At 45.3% G+C, this 22,939-nt stretch overlaps 1 protein-coding gene across 1 annotated transcript in view; it reads left to right on the top strand.

The window, feature by feature from the left end:
- Window positions 1-22,939, top strand: part of ADD2 (adducin 2) — a 174,247-nt gene that overhangs the window by 81,254 nt on the left and 70,054 nt on the right. Inside the window, 6 exon segments of the mRNA XM_029603984.1 lie at window positions 351-489; window positions 2,062-2,213; window positions 3,037-3,117; window positions 3,356-3,505; window positions 8,397-8,540; window positions 16,806-16,904. Of these exon segments, the coding sequence (XP_029459844.1) occupies window positions 351-489; window positions 2,062-2,213; window positions 3,037-3,117; window positions 3,356-3,505; window positions 8,397-8,540; window positions 16,806-16,904 (765 nt within the window).

The raw sequence follows: 22,939 nt of genomic DNA on the forward strand, positions 1-22,939 counted from the left end.
CCCATTTTGTGTCTATAGGAAAAATGCTTAGTAAATTGTGCCCTTAGGAGGTAATTTTCAAAACAATTTACATATGTAAATGTAACTACTGTTGTAGCAATTTTCAAAAGTCCACTTACACGGGCAAAGTATATTTACACATGTAAAATCCAATTTTAAGCATGTAAATGCTTTTTAAAATTAGGCCCTTAGATTGTAAGCCCTCTGGACCAGAGTCCTATCAATTATACCTGAATCTGTAATTAAATCCAAATACTGTTAGAGTCTGGTCGTCCTCATACAAATGGAGGAGCTTCATTGTCATCCAGTGATCAGGTGGAAGCTGTGTGCTAACTGGTTATTCTCTTTAGTCTTTCAGAGACGAGTTGGAATGTCTCATCCAGGAACAAATAAAGAAAGGGAACAACTCATCCAACATCTGGGCCCTCCGGCAGATAGCAGACTTCATGGCCAGCACGGCTCCCTCCGTCTTCCCTACGTCTCCCATCAGTACGTCTGCTGAGGTCCATAATCAAAAGCCATTTAGATGGATAACTCAAAAGTTATCCATCTAAACAGCAAATGTGGCATATTCAGCCACTTATCCAGCTAAATTATTATTTAGCGGGATACAAAAGGGGTGTTCCGCGGAGGGGTTGAGTTATGCAGCTAACCTAGCTGAATATCGGGTATATCCGGTGAGTTTAGTCAGATAAGTTTAGGTCTGCTTCAAAGCAGGCCTAAAGTTATCTGGCCTTGTGTGGCCCTTCTAGTACCTCTCTGCCAGGATTGCTGTGCATTCACACTATACAGTATGCTGCCAAGGTTATTACCAGAGTAATGCTGGAAGCCACTGGGATTGCACTACACAATGATCTCAGCAAAGAGGGTTCCACGATTAGGTGGGAAAGCTTCTGGGGAAGGGTGTTGGCCTTGGGGGGGGTGGGGTTTGGGGGGAGAAAGTGAGATAAATTGGCATCCTCAGCGGGAAGGGAGGCGGGAGGCCTGCATGCCCAGTCGCACTATTATTTTCGTGTAAAAAAAATCATTTCTAAGGGTTGGGGGGAGTTTCCTGGCCAGCAGAGAGGGGGGGGCTTACCCCCTTCTGGGAGGGGTAGGAATTGAATGGGGAGGTCCACAATTGTTTTTTTGTTTTGTTTTTTTTACAAAGATATCTGCTTACCCAGATATCTTTGAAGATATCCGGATAAGTAGCTAGTTATTTGGACACACAAGGTCAAATAACTTTAGGCCTAACCGGCCATATTCAAACAATGGCTGGTTAGAGTTAAAGTTAGCCGGCTATATGTAACCGAATAACTTTAAACAATATATTCAACAGGACATTTATCCTGCTGAATATACAGGATAAGTTATTTGGCTGACTGCAGCCAGATAACTTCTACACTAACTGCCCTACTGAATATGAAGCCAAGAGAATCTTTTCTATGGCAGACACATTTTTTGTGAGTCACAGGCCACACCATAGCCTAGCTAGTAATGAGGTTGGCAGAAAAGTTTCAGATGTGGTTGCTGTTTTCCTCTGTTAACTCTTTAGTCGCTATACAGCATATCACAAACCTATGCCCACATATCACAAACCTATGCCCACAGAAACTCAGTTTATGCTGAACTTCCTTGCAGATATCTTGTGCTGCTGATACAGAGTTGGATTTTGTACTTTGGGTTCCTACTGGCTCAGAGGAAAGACTGCCTCCTAAAACTATGGTTAGACATTGAGTCACTGCTAGCTTAAAGGGAAAATCACCCCACTAAACTGTGCTGGGAAACTAAGTTAGTACTGGCTGAGAAGGAAGAGTGCCTTCTAACACCATGCTGGAGCATTAGATCAGTACTGGTTCACAGGGAAGATTGCTGCTTGTAGACCAACGTTTCCTGGAACATCCAATGTTCTGTTAAGGTCCCTCGTTCAGGTATCAACCAGGCCATGTCTTGCAGAACCTACTGGACATATGCAGAAACATTATTTCATGGTCTTGCCCTTCTCTACATAGTCTTCCATCTGACATCCCAGCACGTCACAAAGCATCCAAACCTGACATGTCCTCACTCTCTCCTCAGGTCTCTCGATGGTGACTCCCATCAATGATATGCACAGCGCTGACTCCATGACCCTGGTAAAAGGGGAACGCCTGATGCGTTGCAAGGTCACGAGCATCTACCGACTGTTGGATCTGTACGGCTGGGCACAGCTCAGTAACACTTGTGTCACGGTAAGAGGTCCTCCAATGCAGGGCTTCCCAAACTGGTCCTGGTGACCCCAGAGCCAGTTAGGTTTTTTTAGGGTAGCCAGAATGAATATGCATGAGATATATTTGCATGTACTGGAGACACAGTATAAACAAATGTATCTCATGCAAATTTGGTATGGATATCCAGAAAACCTGACTGGCTGTGGGGTCACCAGGCTAGGTCTGGGTAACCCTGTCCTGATGACTGCAACACACCTAGAAACACATTCTACAAACAAATCAAAATGTTATGCTAGCTGCATGATAGAAGTGGAAGGCTTCCCTTCCAGTATTTCACCTGCAAGGATCATGGCCTCTTCAAGTACTTCAATACCAAAAGGGATTGAGTCTTCATGAGGTGGAAATGGGAACAAGTCAGACACTACCCATAAAATCCCCAGCCTCACTGGGGACCTTGTCTCAAAAAATTGTCATATGCAAGTGTTTTGATTCAAATCATCCCAAACACCACCTCTCTAGCCATCTCCAGTGGCCACGCCAAACCACTTCCAGTTGTAATGGGGGTCTCAGTGATATAGCAGCAGGTTCAGATGTTTCTTCTGGGTCCAACTATCAATGCTGCCTCATAGTTGGCAATCATGGGGCCAATACTTCTGTTCTGCAACACAATTGAATCTACCAGCCCCCACTGATAATTAACCCAGTCCCATGCTCTTGCATCACAGAGTGCAGAATCAGGGTGATACTCTGAGGCCCTGCCCTGCTGTCACTGCTCCTTCCTCCCTGTGTTTGGTTTGGTAATAAATCTTTTTTTTTTAAATGTTCCCTCTTTCTCTTATGCTAGCTGAGAATAAATAAAGAACAAGATCACTTCTTGATCAGCCCCAAAGGCCTTTCCTGCAGTGAGGTCACAGCTTCCAGCCTGGTGAGTAATGTACTGTAAGCTAAGTATCAGGCTTATATCTCACTCATGGTGCAAGAAATGAATGGACAGGTTTGGGAGAAAAGCTGAATTAAAACCCTCTTGAGTTACTGCTCATGGACAATGGATTATTCAGTCCAGGCAGTGTTTGCTTGAATATATGAGCCCATGATGATGCAGGAAAACATGGCATACCTTTTGCACTCTAGAGCTCCTTTTGCTTCTTCGTGTCCCATTTCAGGTAAAGGTGAACATCCTGGGAGAAGTGGTGGACCAGGGCAGCAGCAGTTTCTCAGTGGATACCTGCAGATTCAGCCTGCACTCGGCAATCTACTCAGCCAGGCCTGACACGAGGTGCATCATTCACCTGCACACTCCCGCCACTGCAGCAGTAAGGAGCTCCATATTCCACTTTAAAGCACCTGGGCAAATTCAGCCAATCACTTTTCTCCATTGGTTAACTCCTCCCACTTGCTGGTTTTTGGTTACTATGGGTGAGAGGAATAGGGTGGGGAAAGTGGAAATAGACTGTACTACTGTGCATGGCAAAGATGGTGGTGAAGGGGACATGTGACCCTTTTAGTTTTTAACTTAATCAAAACTATATAAAGTTTCTGTGAATGTGAAATTCATAGGTGGTGTCGCCTATGTTAATCAGTCTTTTGTGAGATTTAAAAGTTTTATTTACCTCCACCCCAGACTTGTTATAATCAGACTTGTCTAGTAACTGAATGGGGAACAACCAGGGAAGACGTGTTGCTGAGAGCTGCAGAAGGCAAAGACAGACTTCTAGACATGCAGTGGTTGGGCTATAATCGTCCAACCTTCAACACTTAGAAGAGGGTAGAAAGAGGATAGGATCAGAATTGTTCATCTTCTTTGACTTATCTCACAGCACTCTTGTACAAAGTTATGTCAAAAGGAAGTACTTCCTATAGCAGTGTTTCCCAACCAGGGTGCTGCGGCAGGTCACCAGGAATACCGCAGCTGCAGAACCTATCCTGCAACTCCAGTGGGTGGCAGCAGCAGCACAGTGGATCCCATTCCGCTGCTGAAAAGCTCTGCTCCTTTGGTTGGCAGCAGCGTGGTGGACGTTATCCCACTGCTCCTGCCGAAGGATGTTGTTACTGCTGAAGGCCCCTGCTCCAAGTCTAGTAAAAGACAACAGGAGAAGGAGTAAGTTCAAAACTTGTGGGCCTGTGCAGCTAATTGATTGGCTCTCCTAATCTTGCAATGGATGAGATTAGAGCCAGAGTGGCCTGCAAGTTTTGAAAGTGCTCGTGCTCGTGCAGCAAATAAAAAGAGCAGGTTTTGTGAAGATCTCTGCCAGAGAGGGCATCTGGTGGTCAGAGCCCACTGTAGCATTAGCCATTTCCCCAAAAGAAGAGCGACTGAGCAGCTGATGGGAGTTGGAGAAGGAGGCCAAGAACAGGGTAGCACACAGCAGAGCTGACCTCCACTTCAAAATCAGAGAGAGAGAGAGAGAACCGTGCGCTGCACAAAAGTAAGTAAGTGCTACTAAATGGAAATGGGGAAAGTAAGGAAACTGTTTTCAGTCTCTGCGATTTGGCGGGATGGATCGGAGAAACAAGGGGAAGGTCTGATGAGCCACAGGGGTGAACAGAGGGAATGGAATGGGAAGGAATGGGGGAAGGCACGAGGTGCTGATGGGAGGGAGAGGAAGGATTGCTTCCCCTTCACAGCTCTGTAGACTCGGTTCTGGAGGGAGGGGCGGAGGAGAGAGAGGAAGGATCCTGGAGGGAAGCCATGCAAAGGTGTCACCATGGGGATGAGAGGGGCACAGATTGGGTGTATGAGTGAGGAGTAGGGTTAGATGGGGGTAAGTAAGAGGTCGAGGAATGGTGAAGGAGGAGAGAGGTAGTGGAAAAGGATTTGAGCCTGTGAAAGGGATTTGTGGAGGGGGCGAGAGGATAGAATTGGGGGAGGGGGGGCTCAGAAAGTAGGAGAAGACTGAAAAGAAATGTGGGGAAAAGAGTGGGACCATCACAATTAGAAAAATAAATTGTCCAGTCCAGACAACAAAGCTGATTGGAATGTGCTAGGGAATGCGCATTATTCTTTATATTTCTTTGCTCGGTCTAGGTCAGGAGGAATGTGCTTCTGTGGTTTTTCCTTGTATGCCCAGTTCTGATTTTTGGCCCCTGCTTTATTTCTGTATTTGGCAGGGACTGGGACTGAGGTGTTGTAGTTTCTGTGTATGGATCACAGCAGTCTGCCTTCTTCTGTCTTTAGTCATGGAAACTCTGCTGTAATTTAGTCACAGGCCTGATATATTTGCATTGTTGCCTTTTCATGGGTAGGGTGGGTTGCTGCTGTGTTGAGTCCCAGCTGTTCTATGTGGAATAGCTGCAGGTTTGGTACATAAGTTCAGATTTTCTTTTTTTGTGTTACTTCAGTGTGCCTGGCAGGGGAGGGGTTTTGTATTGCTCTTACTGAGGTGACACCAGAATTTGAATATTGTAATATTAGTAAATAAGACAAATTTATGCATTATTATTGTTGATAAATAGGAAATAAAATGTGAATATATATCTGAGTAATGAGATCTCTTACATTGGGTTGCAGCAAGAGTTGTGAGAGGCATGCGTTACCCAAAGAGGAGTGTGGAATATAAGGGAGGAGAAGAGCTGAGCAAGTGAAAGAGAGAAGGCAGAGAAGGCAAAGGGAAAGACTGAGAAGAAAAGAGGGAGACTGAAGAGAATAAACCCAGTGATAGAGAAAGGAAAAAGAGCTCGTTGCAGCTTTATGTTTGTTGTGTGGCTCTTGATTAAAACAGGGAGATGTGCATAAGGCAAGGGCATTGTGGTGAAAAATTAAAATTAAACCAAAAGCACCCCCCCACTGATTGGCAAGTGCGTACCTGGTATCATCTTTGCTTCCAAAAATCCCATCACTACAGTGGGAAAGGAAGAAAGAAAATGGATGCATTTTTTAAAAGAAAGGATTCTGCTGCTTCCACATCCACTCACAGCGATGAAGTGGAACACAAGCACAAGAAAGTAAAATAATAAATAAGTAAAAAAAATAAATACTGTGATAGTTATTTGAATTATGGATTTTCCTGTACTGATGAACTATCTTGCCCCTATCTATAGTGACTCATGTGTGAGGAAAGATTTTCAAATCATGCCACCAAGTAAATTAAAACGACTTCTTATAACCAAGCATCCATTGCTTACTAACAAGAGTAAAGATTATTTCAAGCATCTAAAGGTTCAAAATGAAAACAGACATGGATGATGAAAGATAGGGTAAGGGTATCTGATAAAGCTCTGGATGTTCAGCTTGTCGCAAAAATAAAGAATCCACATACAATCGCAGAGGGACAGACTTTCAAAGCCTTAAGCACGCCGGGCCTATTTTCAAAAGGCCCAGCACGCGTAAGTCCCGGGGCTTGAAAAAAGGGGCAGGGAATGGGCGGTCTGGGAGCAGGGCGGGGCGGGACCAGAGCCTCCAGGCACAACGGCCATTTGGCGCTGTGCCCGGGATCGTGGGCCGGCCGTTGGCTAGCGCGTGCAACCTACGCCTGCCCAGAGGCAGGCGCAACTTATAAAATAAAGGTTTGGGGGGGTTTTAGGTAGGGCTGGGGGGCGGGTTAGGTAGGGGAAGGGAGGGGAAGGTGGGGGGGGGGGGTCGGAAGGAAAGTTCTCTCCGAGGGAACGGGGAAAGCCAGCAGGGTTCCCCAAGGGCTCGGCGCACCAAGGTGCACTATTGTGCAGCCCCTTGCATGCGCTGACCCCGGATTTTATAACATGCGCGTGGCTGCACGCGCATGTTATAAAATCAGGCATACATTTGTGCGCGCCAGGTTGCGCGCACAAATGTACGCCCGCGCATAGGTATTAAAATCCGGCCCAGTGTGATTTGAACGTAAAATGAAGGATGACAACATACATAGTGATTTGAACATAAAATGAAGGATGACAACCGCAGCCTTGAATCAGCGTAGCTAGCCGTGATTTAAAAAAAAAGATTAAAAAGAAGCGGAGACAAAATTGAGCCTTGTGGAACACCAGAAGGCATCAGGGTCAATATAGAGGGTTTGTCGTTCCATTCAACACAGAATGAGTGATCAGTTAAATAGGACCTGAACCAAGCTAAAACCCCGCCCATGAGATCTCTTCTAAATGATTGATAAGAAGTACACGATTAACTGTATCGAACGCCATAGTCATATCAAGAAAAACAGTAATTGCGGCATCCCCTAATTCAGAATGAAGTTTAATATCATTTGTTAGTGCTAATAAAGCCGATTCCGTACTATGTGGCTAACACTGCTCCTCCCCGGAATGCCTTTTGCCTGCCCCCAGACCACTCCGACTTATCCAGCTAAATTTGTAACTAGATACCTGGCTAGAATTTAGCCAGATAAACACTCAATATACCCGGGAAAGCCCTTTAGATGGATAACTATTATGTTATTCATCTAAATGGCTTTTGAATATGGACCTCTTAGTTTTTATTTCTCATCAGTTAAAGCTGAAGATTTTGACTAGGTCTGTGATCCTTGGAGTTCATCTGCAATGGAATAATATTGGCTCAAGAACAACTTATAGAATTAAGAATGGATCATAGTTTTAACATTAAATTTGGTGACATGTCGTTGGACACATGCTGGTTAATTACTGCATATGAATATTCAGTAGTCTCAAGATACTGCAATCTCAGTTTTGTTGCCATTTTCAACACCCTACCTGTGTGAGTTGGATTTTTCAAGTATGGCATCCATAAAAAACAAAAGTAGAGAAAGTCTGAGAATGGTTGAGCAATAGCTCTGAGTGTCACCGTCATCGATTCCTGCCAGGATAAAGTGACTGTGTGCTTCAAAGCATGCTCAGATTTCACATTAAAAGTGAATTTCTTTCTTCAACTATTCTCTGTTATTCCATGCTGTATTCTATTCAAATATACTACTTTGATGTTTAAGCAAAAACAATAAATATTAAGTAAAAATAAATTCCCTGTTTGGTCTATAAAATTAATACTAATGTGCTGGGGCCAATGAGGTGTGTGTTGTGCAGAGAGGGAAGGGAGAGCAGGTATGATGGGGAGCCGCAGGTGCAGGTGTACCTTGGGCTGAAAAAGGTTGGAAAACCCTGTCCTATAGGATGTATTCCAGACAACAACCACCCCTTAAAATATTACCTGACCCTAGAAATCATCTCTTTCTCTCTTTTTTTTCTCCCAATCTGTACCAATGATAAAAATGATGCCTTTTGAAATAAGAAGCAAAGAATCTTTCTTTCTGGTGATCTGTCCAGGTGTCTGCAATGAAATGTGGCCTTCTGCCCCTGTCCCATGAGGCTCTACTGACAGGAGATGCAGTCTACTATGATTTCAACGGTGACATGGAAGAGGAGGCTGACAGAATTGAGCTACAGAAGTGCCTTGGACCAACTTGCAAGGTCAATTATGATGTGTTTCATTGCAAATTAGGATAAGGATTATCTGATCTCTTCTTCCCTCCATTCCCTCACCTCTGTTCTGTTCCTGTCTCCATTCTCTTCCTCCCTTCTTCCTTCTTCCTCCATTCCCTCCCCTCTTCTTCTCTCCTTTACTTTCCCAGCTAGCCTTTCTTTCCCCTTCTCTTCTCTCCATTCCTTCCAGTTCCTTTCTCTCCCCTCCATTACCTTCCTTTTCCCTTCCTCTTCTCTCCTTAGTTTCTCTATTTTCTCCTTTCTTTCATCTGCCACTAAGCTATCTGCTCCCCCAATCCTCTGGAAGGTTACCTACTTTACTCCATGCCCTATAAGCAAGCGAAGTCCAGTCCTGGTTTTGCTCCATTTCAAGTATGAATTTAACAGCCTGTTTTTCATAGAAAAAACCCTGGAACTGGAAGTCTATAGATGTGATGGGATGAAACCAGGGATTGGCTCAGCCTGTTCTAACAACATGGAACCAATTTGATAAGCCTGCTTCATGCTTTTAACAGAGTTACTGAGGTTTAAAAGGCCTCTTTTTGTGTGTCTCTCTGCTGCTGCCATTACTTCCGCTGAGACTGCAAAAGCAATAGAAAGAGGACTGAAAGCTATAGAACAGGGCTTCCCACACTGTGGGTCAGGGGTTGCATAATTTTCAGCTGGGGTCACAAGAACCACAAATGGCAGCACTCTTCAGGCACCAGAAGCAGCTGCATTAGTAATGGAAAGAAGCCTAGGGTCTGTGAGCCAGCAGGCACTGGCAGACCCTGCAGCAGCCTCACCCTAGCATGAGTTTCTGTGGACAAAGGATGACCTGTGTGAGGAGGAATTAGGGCCAGTGCAGGGCCTGTGAGCTTGCACTGGCTCACGGACCCCATGCTGACTTTCATTATTAACTACATTAACTATGTAATACCAAAGTCTTCATTTTTGTGATCTGCTTTGAGACCAAACCTGGCAAAAAAGCAGAATATCAAATGCTTGTAAATAAATAAATAATGCTGCTCCCACTTGCAGATCACCATCAGACTTGGGACCAGCCATAAGGGGAAGGGAGAGGAGGGCTGAGCGTGCATGGGCTGGAGAACATTACCATGGCTCTTCTCTCTCCTCTCCCACCACCGAATCTACCCAAGAGAAAATGTTGCACCTGTTATCAATCTTCCATCTCTTTTCACCAGTTGTCATCCACCGGAACCCAAAGGAAAATGTTGTTGCTGCTGACCCTGGCTCAGGGGGATGGTTAGAAAAGGGATTGTTTGAATGGAGGGATCAGATGCAGGAGGGCTTTGAGGGTTGGGTCAGCTGGAGCAGGATTGCCTTTGGAGGTCGACAGGGGGGGGAAATTAAAGAAAATTGATTGGAGGATGTAAAAGAGCTGGAGGTGAGAGGATCAGATGGGGATGTGAGAGAAGGGTTGGAGAGGAGGAGGTGAGCTGAGAGGTGATAGAGAGAGGATAGGGATGAGAATGGAAATAGAAATGGAGGGAAAGGGAGGGAATGACAGGAACAGTTGCAGGTTGTAAGCAGGGGCTGGAAATGAAAAAGGATCAGCTGGGGGATGTGGAAAGGGCTGAAGGGTATGAGAGAAAGGGGGTGGGCTGGGGATGATGCGAGGAGATCAATGGAGGGATGGAGGTTGAGAGAGGAGGAAGCTAAGAAAGGAGGTCCTCTGAAGGTGGTGGAGGCTAAGAAGATCAGCTGGTGTGCAGTGGGAGTGAGAGTAGATGATTGTTGGAGGGGGACCACACCCCTGCCCATCTTTTTTGGTCATCCTCTGGAGTCTTGTGAAGTTTCAAATGCTAAAATGAAGTCACATTGACTAAAAGGTTGAGTAGCCCTGCCCTAGAATCATAGAGCAGCCCTACGAGATCCTCAGCTGCATTAATCCACTCTGCAGCTTTTGAGGCTACATCCCTCTTGTAAGAAAATCTTCAAAATTTAAAACCACTGAGACTAAAGTGGATCCCTATATTTTCTGATTTCTCTGCTCAGCCAGTTTAATTGGACATCAAAGGTGCCTTTGGGTGGAGGGAGGCAGCAGAGGCAGGACCTGATTTACATCATCTGATTTACATCATTAATGTAACGACCTTACTTATTGTTTAAGGTTACTCTGTTCAATATTATGTTTATTGTTTAATGTAACGCCCCCGGCGATAGTTGTGTTATTTGGAAACCGACTTGATTTGATATATATATATCAAGAAAGTCGGTATATAAAAACCCTAAATAAATAAATAAATAAATAAAATCTCACAAACCCCTAGGCACAAAATCTTCAGTGCTTCCCCTCCCCATCAGTGGAGGGAGGGAGAGGCAGAGGGATAAAGAGGTGGGTTGTTTTTTTTTGAGGATCATGCCTGTATAATGTTGAAGTGTGGGACACCTTACTTTCTGTGGTTAATAGAAAAGCAGGCTTTGGGAGGGGGAAGTGACGTCAGCCCCACCGCATGGACGCTTGAGGCGATAGCTCCGCTTCCAGCCTCCCAATATTAAGCTCTCCCGGTGTCGTTGGGGCGAATTTTTACTTCTGGACTGCATCGGAGGTTGTCTAATATCTTAAGGATGCACCCCAGGAAAAAATCTACAGATTTAAAGGTTTTTTCATACGAGCCGGGAGGTTCGAGATTCGCGGCCCTCAGTGAAGAGCCGGACCCGGGAGCGCGCAAAATGGCGGATGAGGCGCCTCTGCCGGGGGACGCGGCGACCGGTGGAGAGTTAGACGGCAGCGAGGGCGGTAGGCATGGAGCTGCGTCTGAACCCACTAAAGGAGATTTTCAGCACTGGTTTCGTGAGATTCAAAAGGATATAAAATCCATCAAAACTGATATGCAGGCGGCCCTGTCGGAGTTTCGGACTGAGCTTGGGGATTTTGGACGACGAGTGGAGGATGTGGAGAGCATGCTGGAAGGACAGGCGGTGGAAGCATCGGGGATCCGGCAAGATGTTACAGCGCTTCAAAAGTCAAATGAGGAGTTGCTGTTGAAAATTGAAGATATAGAAAACCGCTCGAGACGTTCTAATATCAGAGTGCGGGGAATACCCGAAACGGCGGAGTATGGTGATGTGACTACTGTAGTGCAAAAACTTTGCAGAGCTGTGTTAAACAGTAGGGAGGCCCCTGGGGATGTGCTTGAGAGTGATATTATACTGGATAGGGCGCACAGAACTCTGGCAGCACCCCGGTCAAACGTCCCAAGAGACATTATAGCATGCCTGCATAGCTATAGATTGAAGGAAGCTATCATGCAGCAAGCCCGTAAAATGGGCACTATTCAGTGGGAAAGCCACAGCGTTACAATCTATAATGACCTGGCTGCTGCTACACTGAAAAAACGGCGGGATTTTCAAGCAGTCACCGCGATTCTTCGGCAGGAAAATTTGAGATACCGGTGGGTATACCCCGCTGGGCTTGCGTTCACAAAGGATGGAAGAACCCGCTTCATTAAGATGGCTACGGAGGCAACCCAGGTTCTAGCGGACGCGGGACTTTCTTTGCCGGCTGGAGAGGTCTGCGAAACCAAGAAGTTGGCGATGGACAGACCCAGGTGGCAGAGGAAAGGACTTTCGGGTTCCCGATTGCAGCGTAACTCTAACGGGCATGTGGAGAGTTTGCCGGGAGCAGCAGTCATGGCGGATACCTGATTCTGATTTTTGGTTGTATCTGTTCTGCTGGATGGGCCTTCCACCAAGGATCCTCACCCGCAGAAGGGGGATCTTAAGGGGGCTCTGACGTGCTCTTTTGGGAGTATAGAGTGCTGTTTATTTCTTCTTGCCGGGAACGGCTCAATATATTACAGTATGCTGTTTCATGTTTCTTATATGTTGTTACATGATGTTTATTGTTGATCGGAACACGGGATGTTTGCGAACTTATGTTCTTTGGGAAAGTTGGGGGGGGGGGGGGACGTCACTCCACTCCACTGTTTTTCCTGCCGATGGAGATCTGGCGGGAATGTTATTTGAGGGAGGGGGGGGGTAAGGGGAGGGAGGGGAAGAACAGATGGGGGGGGGGGGTTCGGTTTTATACTAGTGGGAGGTTTTGTCCGAGGATGATACAAGGGAGCTGGAATGAGCTTGGGCGGAGTCAGTTTTCTGGGAGGAGGAGGGGAGATGTGCTATGGGAGAGAATTCGGAGAGGAGGGGTATCATGTGCCTATGTTGCCTCTTAAACTAGTGTCCTTGAACGTAAAGGGCCTAAATCACCCAGCAAAGAGGCATAGCTTGTTTAAAGATGCAATTAGAATGAGGGCGGATGTCTTGTTTATTCAAGAGACACATATGAGGAAAAAATATGAGGGTCTACTATACCATGCTTGTTTTCCAACATCCTTCTTGGCTGCTAGTACGCCTCGGTCTAAATATACGGGAGTTGGGATACTGATATCCAGGGACATAGCGGTCCAAGTGGAGTCCGTTTTTAGGGACCCTGAGGGACGATTCCTAATAGTGTCTCTCTATATACAACAGGTATTATATACCTTGGTCAATGTCTATAATCCGAATATGCTGCAGAGGGAGACGCTGCAGCGTATAGATGACCAGTTGCTCCGGTCCACTTGTGGGAAACTGATTATGGGAGGTGATTTTAATCTGGTCTGCCACCAGACGGTGGACTGTTCTACCGGGAGGGGGCATTATGCTGCAGTGGACAGTAGAGCCCTTCATACGTTTCTTACAAAATGGCAGGTGTCGGATGTCTGGAGGGACAGACACCCTATGGATAGGGATTACTCCTATTATTCCAAAGCACATGATGTTTACACCAGAATAGACTATTTATTTGTTGATACATCTTTACTTGGGTTAACTACTGAGGCATGTATTGGGCAAATTACGTGGTCGGACCATGCCCCTATCTGGTGGTCCTTTAACGCCTCCTGTACAGATAGTGGCCGTAGATTTTGGCGTTTAAATGATTCCTTAATTAAAGATAAGAAGGGCGAACAGGATATTCGGACTGCTATTCAGAATTATATGACTGATAATACAAAGGCAGAGACCACCCCGATGGTGTTGTGGGACTGCTTAAAAGCAGTCATTCGAGGGAAGCTGATTGCTTTGGCTTCTCATAAGAAGAAAGAAAAGGTTAAAACAAGTCAGGACTTGAGGGAAAGATTGGCGATTGTGGAAAAAGATCATAAATTACATTCCTCTAGGGGTCTTCTGCAGGAGTTGGGGGATCTCAGATGTAAATTGCAACAGATTGATGCTGATGAGAGGGCGCATCAGCTGGATTTGACGCGCCAAACTTATTACGAACATGGCAATCGGGCTGGGAAATTATTGGCACACTCCCTGAGGTCTCAAATAGCTCAATCCCAAATTACTAGAATCAAATCCCCGGAGGGGACAGTGGTAACAGATGTGGACGGGATTCGAGCGCAATTCAATCAGTTCTTTGCTGCTCTGTATTCTAAGGCGGAACTTGCTTCTGGTGAAGATATACAAGCTTATTTGGCGGATATAACACTACCCTGTTTAGAGGAGCCTATAGCCAAAGGAGTGGGGCAGGCCATCTCAGCAGCGGAGGTATTGGCTGCTATCGCTGAATTGAAACCCGGCAAGGCGCCAGGGTTGGACGGCTTCACCCCTCTTTTTTATAAGAAATTTAAGGATGTTTTAGTGAGTCCCTTAGTAGCTATGTTTAACGCCTTACGCTCTGGGGACCATCTATTACCGGCAGCGAATGTGGCTGGTATCACGATTCTTCCGAAACCTGGGAAGGATCCATTGCTATGTAGTTCTTATAGGCCCATTTCGCTTATTAACATTGACCTCAAATTGCTTGCAAAAATCTTGGCGAACCGCCTAAAGTTTGTTATTCCCCTACTAGTGCATGATGATCAGGCAGGCTTTATGCCCGGCCGGATGGCGGGTGATAATATAAGGAAAATAGTCAATATTGTTCACTATGCTAAGAGGAACTCCATTCCAGCTGTGCTCTTCGGAGTGGACGCAGAGAAGGCCTTCGATAGAGTTCATTGGCCTTTTTTGTTTCAAGTGTTGCGAAAGGTGGGCCTAGGGGGTGGCTTTCTTACGTGGGTTCAGGCCCTTTATCGACTGCCAGCTGCTTGTATAAAGGTAAATGGGAGATATTCGGATAACTTTGAGGTGCAGAGGGGGACCCGGCAGGGTTGTCCTCTATCGCCCTTGCTATTCGCTTTGTGCTTGGAACCGCTCGCAACCAAAATACGGGCGGAAGAGGGGGTTCAGGGGATCACTATAGGGGACAAAATCTATAAGTTGGCTCTATATGCAGATGATGTGTTATTTACGTTGGCCAATCCTAGTTCTTCCTTACAGGGCTTACTTCCTCTGTTGGAAGGCTATGGGAAAGTGTTGGGATTTAGGGTAAATAAGGAGAAGTCGGAAATATTGCCGATTGTTCTCTCCCCGACACAGATATCGCAACTAAAATCACAATTTCCCTTTGTCTGGGCAAAGGGTACAGTGAAATATCTAGGGGTGTTGCTGGGGGCAGAGTATAATGATCTGTTTAAATTGAATTATTTGCCCTTACTTAAGAAACTGGAGAGGGATATGCAGACGTGGGACAGGTTGACTCTCACCTGGTTGGGAAGAATTGCGGCAATCAAGATGAATTTTCTCCCCCGGATAGCATATCTGTTTCAAACTTTGCCTTGCCTTATCCCATCCTTGGTGCTGAAGAAGCTCCAGGTAAAGGTGTTTTCTTTTATCTGGAAGAGATGGCCGCCGAGGGTGGCAAGGGCTGTCCTCTATCAATACAAAAAGGACGGAGGGGTAGGGGTCCCCAATTTTTTGAAATTTTACGTAGCTTCTCAACTGCGGGCTTTGGTGGATTATCATAACCAACAGGAAATGAAACAGTGGGTACAAATAGAGAAAGATCTGGTGGCGAGTTGGGATTGGATATGGGGTGCGAACCTGGCCCCGGTAGATTTGGGGATTCGATCACCTTGCATGGCTACGACGTTGCTCTTATGGCAGCGCTGGCGAAAATCACTTGTGGGTGATCGAACTTATTTCTATTCCACAAAAATTAGGGGGTGTAGGGCGTTTTCTCCTGGAGGTGACAGTAAAATTCTTCGGGTGTGGGAGACAAAAGGGATTCAGACGTTTGGGCAGTTGTGGTTTGATACGGGTGTGAAGTCCTTCACAGATTTACAGCAGGTGTATCAGCTGGGCTCCTCCGATTATTATGCGTATCTGCAGGTGAGACATTTACTACTCTCACAGGCGGTGAGAGCGGATTTGTTAAAGGGGAAAACTCTTTTCGAGGGCTATTGTGATAAAGCACATGCAGTGAAAGGGGTAATTTCTAAACTTTATGCCCTGTTAAATGGAGCAGTGACCCCAACTCCCTGGCATATTAAGGCCTGGGAGCGTGATCTGGGAGGACCCTTGACGGAAGACGACTGGGAAGTTTGTTTCTCCGCTATCGGACGATGTTCCACTTCCGCCTCTATGGTGGAAAATGGGTATAAGATGCTGTACCGCTGGTATATTACACCTTATAAAATGCATCAGATGGGGCTACGGACGGATTCTTTGTGCTGGAGGAAGTGTGGGGCGGAGGGGGATTTTTATCATATGTGGTGGGAGTGTTCGGTTATTAAACAACTGTGGGGGCAGGTGGAAAAATGGTTTGGGGAGGTGACAGGGGTACAGGTCCCATTCACACCTAAAGAACTTTTGCTTCATATTCCGGACGATAACACTCCGTCTGAGCACAGAATCTTTCTGAGGGCAGTGGCACAAGCTGTGCGGGGGGAAATAGCACGCAGGTGGAAAGATCAGGGAGCTCCGCCTCTGGAGGCTATCTTACAGAGGGTGAACTGGATATATTATATGGAGTATCTGACTGCTTCCAGACGGGATTCAATGGCGAAGCTGCATAAGAACTGGCGATTTTATCAACAGTGGACTGACCTCATTGGTGGTTGAGTTACGGATCTGGGGGAGGGGGGGGGGTGGGGGGGGTTCTAATCTCTACCATATTTCTGGAAAACGTTGTAGAACCTATTTCTAGAGATGTACTGCTGGGGCTACATGTATATGTTTTATGGTTTTGTATTATTTGCTGTTGCCCTTGTTGGCAGTCTCTGTTTGTGTGAGTATTGGTTGTACAATTAATAAACATATAATTACAAAAAAAAAGAAAAGCAGGCTTTGGTTGGAGGAAAGAGACCACAACTTTACTCATTATCTAAATGGAGAAATCTTTAAAGGCAATGATCATAATAAACCATGAAACTTTTGCAGGTCCTGGTTTTGAGAAACCATGGCATGGTTGCTCTGGGTGACTCCGTGGAGGAAGCTTTCTATAAAATCTTTCACTTGCAATCTGCTTGCGAAATCCAGGTAAGTTCCAGAACCGGCATGGGACAAGCAGCAGGAACATGAGCTTGTAAGTGCTGCAGTTTTATTTAATTTTAGGTTTTATGTGACCCTGCTGAAGTGAGAAGGGTGCAGTGGCATCTCTAGACAGAAGTATTTGGGGAGGGGGGAAGGCCACAGGAGGGCAAACTAAAGGGGTCATTTATCAAAGTGCTATATGGCATTTTTGTGTGTGAAAAATGCCTTTAGCACGTGCAAAAAGCACCTTAATGCATGGTGCAATGCAAATTAGGAAAAGGGGAGGAGTGGAATTTCTGGCCAAGTTGGCTGGCTTCACAATTTACAAAGCAATATTACACAGTTTTAACTACGCCTTTTTCATTAAGTGGTGTAATATGGCTTTAGCTGCTTTACTGCACTTTGTGATGTTTTTCAAATAGCATTTTCACTATTTTAAGCTGGAGAGAGAGAGAGAGAGAGAGAGAGAGAGAGAGAGAGAGAGAAACTAGCTATAAGGCTCTCATAGTAGTTAGGTATTAATACCTCTATATGAGGCCCACCTAATTACTCGAGGTGAGGTTTAGGTAGGAGTGTAGGGGTTAGGGACTACTTTGACATTCAGAGTGAGACGTACAAACAGAACAGTTCACTCTTGTGAAGATTTGATGTCCTTTGGAGTGAGGAAACTCACCCAAAGATGAGATTTGTACAATGCTCTCTCAACCTAGCTTAATGGACTCTCTACCTGGGTAACATCAAGCTAGGTTGAGAGAACTTTGGTGGCATATATGTGTGTATATGGCCATGAACAGATAGTATTGTATATGTGCATTTTATAAAATATGCATATCTCTTCTCCATAACATATGTGCATTTGTAGTCTTATACACAAATACATGAAATGTATTGAAAGATCGTATATCAATGTACTGTACACGCATTCTTTTTTACTTGTTTTAAAAATATCTGTTTGTATATTTTACATGTGAAAATAGAGTAGGACTTACTTGCGTATATTGAGATTTAACTCCTAAGTCAGTGTATTTTAAAACAATGGTGCATCACTGAAATTATAAGATTTATCAATTAGTCCATCAGTTCACCCAGTCCTCCAGGTCTTGAAACCCTCCTGGTTCTTCAGCCTAAATGCTCCCTGGTTCACCCAGACCTGTCACCCAGCCAACAGCACACAAAAAACACATGTATTTATTTGTTTGTTTGTTTGTTTGTTTATTTAAAAACTCTTTTATACCGTCATTAAGTTAGATAACCATCACAACGGTTTACAGAAAGGCACTCTAAAGAAAAATCTAAGTGGTATAGATTACAAATTAAGCATGTGCCATCATAGTACGGTAACATATTTTAATACAAACAACTCTGTGTTTAAGTCTATATGTTGGTAAGGAAATTGTTAAGCGGTTCAAATCTAACATTAATATGCATTTGTAGGTAAAAAAACAAAAACAACTGATTTCTTGGTGCGTCCATATCTATCAACTGTTTTTCTTCTTCTCTTTGTCTTTATAAAAAGCTTGTTTAAAGAGCCAGGTTTTCAGGTTAGCTTTGAATATTTTCAAATTACTCTGCAGTTTTATTTTGAGTGGCATGGTGTTCTATAGTACAGGTCCTGCTAGCGACAATGCTCTTTCTCTTACTTGAGTGAGGCGTGCTGATTTAACAGAGGGGACAGTTAGTAGAGCCTTATTAGCAGATCTCAGTTTTCTGTGTGGAATATGTACACGCAGTGCTGTGTTGAGCCAGTTGGCTTTTTCATCGTGGATTAGTTTATGGATTATACACAATGCCTTATATTGGATTCTTTGTTCAATTGGGAGCCAGTGTAGCTCAGCAAGTGTTCCTGTAATATGGTCCCTTTTCTTTTTGCCAGTCAGAATTCTAGCAGCCGAATTTTGCAATATTTGCAGTGGTCTAATTGTAGACTGAGGTAACCCTAGTTACACCAGATAATTAGCAGGTGTAAAATTACGCAAATAAGTTGGCAAATCTACAAGTGTCATAAAATAGCAACTTATGTGCATGAATGTTGACTCTTCCCCAGAACACCCCTAGACTAGCAAGCATAGTCAGGTTCAATGCAAGAGGTCAGGTCCAGGCAGCAGGCAAGCGTGGTCAGGTCCAATGCAAGAAGTCAATACCAGATCAGGCCAGGGATGGACAAAGACACACAAGAGACACTGGTCGAGACAGGGACAAGGAGACAAGGCTAGACAAGTCAGGCTGGACAAAGCAAGTCTGGTCGAGGCAGGAACAATCAGGAACACAGGAGCAACACACACTGCTGAAGGCAGGAGACCTGTTGCTGAGGCATGGCTCCAGTGTGTTTCTGGCCTTATATCCCCAATCACGTGATGTCATCAGGAGATGCCAGCAGCCTGGGTTCCCATTGTGGGCCCTTTAAATGATGGTGCCCACATGCACAACGAGCACCTAGGGATAGCACCCAAGAGAGGAGAGATGGCATCACACTGGCGGTGTCCTGCCACAAAGGAGTGCACGGCGGCTTCCAGGTCAAACTAAAAGCCAGGGCACTGGTGGGTGAGCATGACTGGCAAAAGTAACAACAAGTTTCTTATGGTAGTAACTGTCACTTCATGCACATTACCCCATGTTTCTGTTAAGAGTAGTATCTGCTGCTCCGTGCAGTTACACCCAAGCCTTATGTTAAGGGTAGTAGTATTAACAATTAAAACCAAGCAACTGTCAAACCCATAACAAAATTATTGCTAGCAACATTTTTACAGGTGTGGGTAGCCTTCTTGATAATTCAGACAATGCTACTTTGCTTTGCTTTTGGTCTTGGCTGTAGAAGCAGTCCTGTGCTTTTTTCCTAATATCTGAGTATAAGTACCCCAGACCATAAAAGTTGGGACCCAGTGTTGGTTGTTGTCTGAGTCCAATTCCCCTTTTCTCCTCTTGCTGTTGAAGGAGAGCGCAGTTGCAGTTGTGTCAAGATCATGAAAGCTAATTGGTTAAGGGTAGTTATTCCCATGCCTTCTGTTAGGGGTGGTAGTTGCTGCTTCATGCAAGTTACCCCCATGTACCCTTTCCTTCATTTCCACCTCTAGCCTTTAGGGCTCCACAGTGTTTATCCCATGCCATTTTTAATTCCTTTACTCTTTTCATCCTCGCCACTTCCTCCGGTTGGGCATTCCAGGCATCCACCACCCTCTCTGTGAAGAAATATTTCCTGATGTTGGTTCTGAGTAACAGAACAAAGCAGATTGCTACAGATCCCTTCACAGAAACTGCACACTAGCAGAATTCCTCACCTTGGTCACATGATGAACCTCACTTAATAAAAGACCGCAAATTTGAATCAGAAGCATGCAGACAAGAAAATAGAAACCCCAAGAAATCAGACTGTATGGGCCATGCAATACTGGAAATTAGAATCAGAAATGCATTTATTCCTGTTCTTTGCAAAATATAAAAAATGGAATAGATTCACATTTCCCAAAAGTGATATATTCCAATCTCTAAAAATTGAAAATAAATTATTTTCTTTTCTATCTTTGTTATCTGAGCACTTTTTTTCTAATTTAATTGGTCTCAGTCTCTCTTTTCCATTTTCCTGGTGTCAGTCTTCTCCTAAGTTCTTTTCTAGGATTTCCTCTCCATTTTCTCTTTTCTTCTGTTTCTCCCCTTCCTTCTCTTCATCTGTCTCTGACACTGATTTCCCCCTGTTATCCATTTCTTCATTTTTCTCTTCTCTGCCTCTCTGTCCCCACCACCTTTGATAGGAGCCACATAAATAACTCCATCTTTTAGCTGTGTGATTTAGCCAACACAACTAAAGGTTCTCCCAGGGGGTGGGGATGACAGGCTGGAGCAGAAAGTAAAATAAAATAAAATAAACACACAATGTATTACTATTGAAAGTAAAAAAAAAAAATCAATGCATGCACATTTACATAACACATTAGAATTCTTATATTCTATAGGAAACAGAAACACATGGCATTATAGTAAAAGAAACATTTATTAGCAATATTTTTTTGTACATTAAAACAGAAAACTATTACCCCACCCTATTTCACTTGCACATAGTACAATAGCAGGTGTAAAGTGTTCAAACAAGTTTGATAATATATATGTTATATACCTTTTAGAAAATAGCAAAATATGTGATATCCTGTGTTAGCTGCTGCCGGGGTGTGGACCCTTAGCCGAGGCAGGGTTGTCGCTACCTGTAGGAGAGGCTCACGCAGGTCCCCGCCGTTGACAGACACAACTGGTCATAGCAGGAACCCGAGCTGGACCTTCACCTATACCAGCCCTCGTTCCCCGTGGGTTGAGCCCTTGGATGCCGGGGCCGGCAAGACTTAAGCAAGGGTTCCTGGTGAAGAGGACCCCCTGACGTGAGGCGAAGGAGAAGTCAGACAGGCCAGGGTCAGGATAGGTGGCAGACAGGCAAAATCTATGTTCCTAGGTCGGGGCTGGTGGCAGGCAAACAGGGTCCAAGAGACGTTCCAAGGTCAAGAGGCAGAAGATGAACCAAGTGGGAGACGGGCGCAGGAACTTGCCAGGTTCTTATGGCCTGGATGGGCCACTGTTGGAGACAGGATGCTGGGCTTGATGGACCCTTGGTCTGACCCAGTATGGCATTTTCTTATGTTCTTATGTTCTTAACTGGGACACGGAGGCAGGAACACAGGAGCAGGAACACACAGCAACCAACGGCTCACGAGGAGAAGGACCTGTTGCAGAGGCAATCCGGGTAGCCAGGGTTCAGGCTAAATAGGGCCCTGACCCTGACATCATCGCCCCAGGTCGTGGCACTCCCTAGCCGCTTGCCCTTTAAGAGGCGCGCATGCACATGCTTAGGGGGTCTGCCGACGCGCGGGTTGGGCATCAACCGTGCCGGCGCCCCAAGCAGGAGGGCCCGCGGAGAATGGTGACAGGGGTTCCCCATAGTGGGAACGAAGACGGAGGAGAGACCTGCCATACTGACAGTGCAAGATCCTGCCGCGTGGCCGACCCGTGCAACATCCTGCCGCCAGGCCAGAAATGAAACCTGACCAGGGACAATACAGAGCAGCACCAAAATCTTCGAAATGTACCTGATGCTGTACTTTCTGTAAACGGTTCCTTTAAATATTACCATTTTGTCATTTTTTCCCTTCTTTTCCTTTTTTATTTTAATTATTATGTATATTACCTTGGCAACATGTAAAATAATCATATCATTAAAGTTATTTTTATCTAAATCTAGATTTTCGCCCTCATTCTCCTGTTCTCTCACTCTCCGGTCTGTAGCCTCCCTCTTTTCATCTCTTTCCTACATCTCAGTTTTTCCACCTCCCATTCTCTCCTCTGTCTCTCCCCTCTATCTTTCTACCCCTCTCCACCTGCCTTCCTCTAACTTTATTCCCTCACAACCCATCTCTCTTGCTGAAATTCAGCCTCTTTCTTCTTTCTCTTATGTCCTACCCAGATTTCCATTCTCCCTCTTTCACCTCTTCCCCACTCCCTTCACAGCCCAATCCCTTTCCTTTGTCTTTCACGCCCTCCACAGTCCCATCTCTCAGTTCCTTCCCAGTCCCTTCACACCATCTCTCCATCCTTCCAGATGCTCTTTCCCACTTGTCAGCCCCCACCATTTTTCCTATTTCTCACCCTATCCTGAGACTTTCCCCTCTTTTTCCCTCCTGAGCCAACCTTCTCACTCACACTCTCTCGAGGTTTTTCCCCTATTCTCATCCGTTCCATTCCTTTAGATGCTCTTTCCTCCTTTGTCATCCCCACCCTCCCTCTAGAAGCTCTTCTCCTTTTTTCACGCCTGTCCTCCTTCCCTCCAGAGGCTCTTCTCCCTTCCAGATACTGTTCCCCTTCTTGCTCTCTCCCTTCAGATGATTTCACTTTATACCCTCCCTCTAGAGGCTCTCCCTTCCTTCTCACTCCCTTTCTCTAGAGGCTCTTCTCCACCCCTCTCTTGGCCCTTTCTCTCTTTTCATCCCCACTACCTTTCTTTAGAGGCTCTTTCCCACCTTCTTACCCCATACCTTCTGTGCTCTTCCCCCTCTCACTCTCCGCAC

This window comes from Rhinatrema bivittatum, chromosome 5, assembly GCF_901001135.1.
Source record: "Rhinatrema bivittatum chromosome 5, aRhiBiv1.1, whole genome shotgun sequence".
Classification (NCBI taxonomy): Eukaryota; Metazoa; Chordata; class Amphibia; order Gymnophiona; family Rhinatrematidae; genus Rhinatrema; species Rhinatrema bivittatum.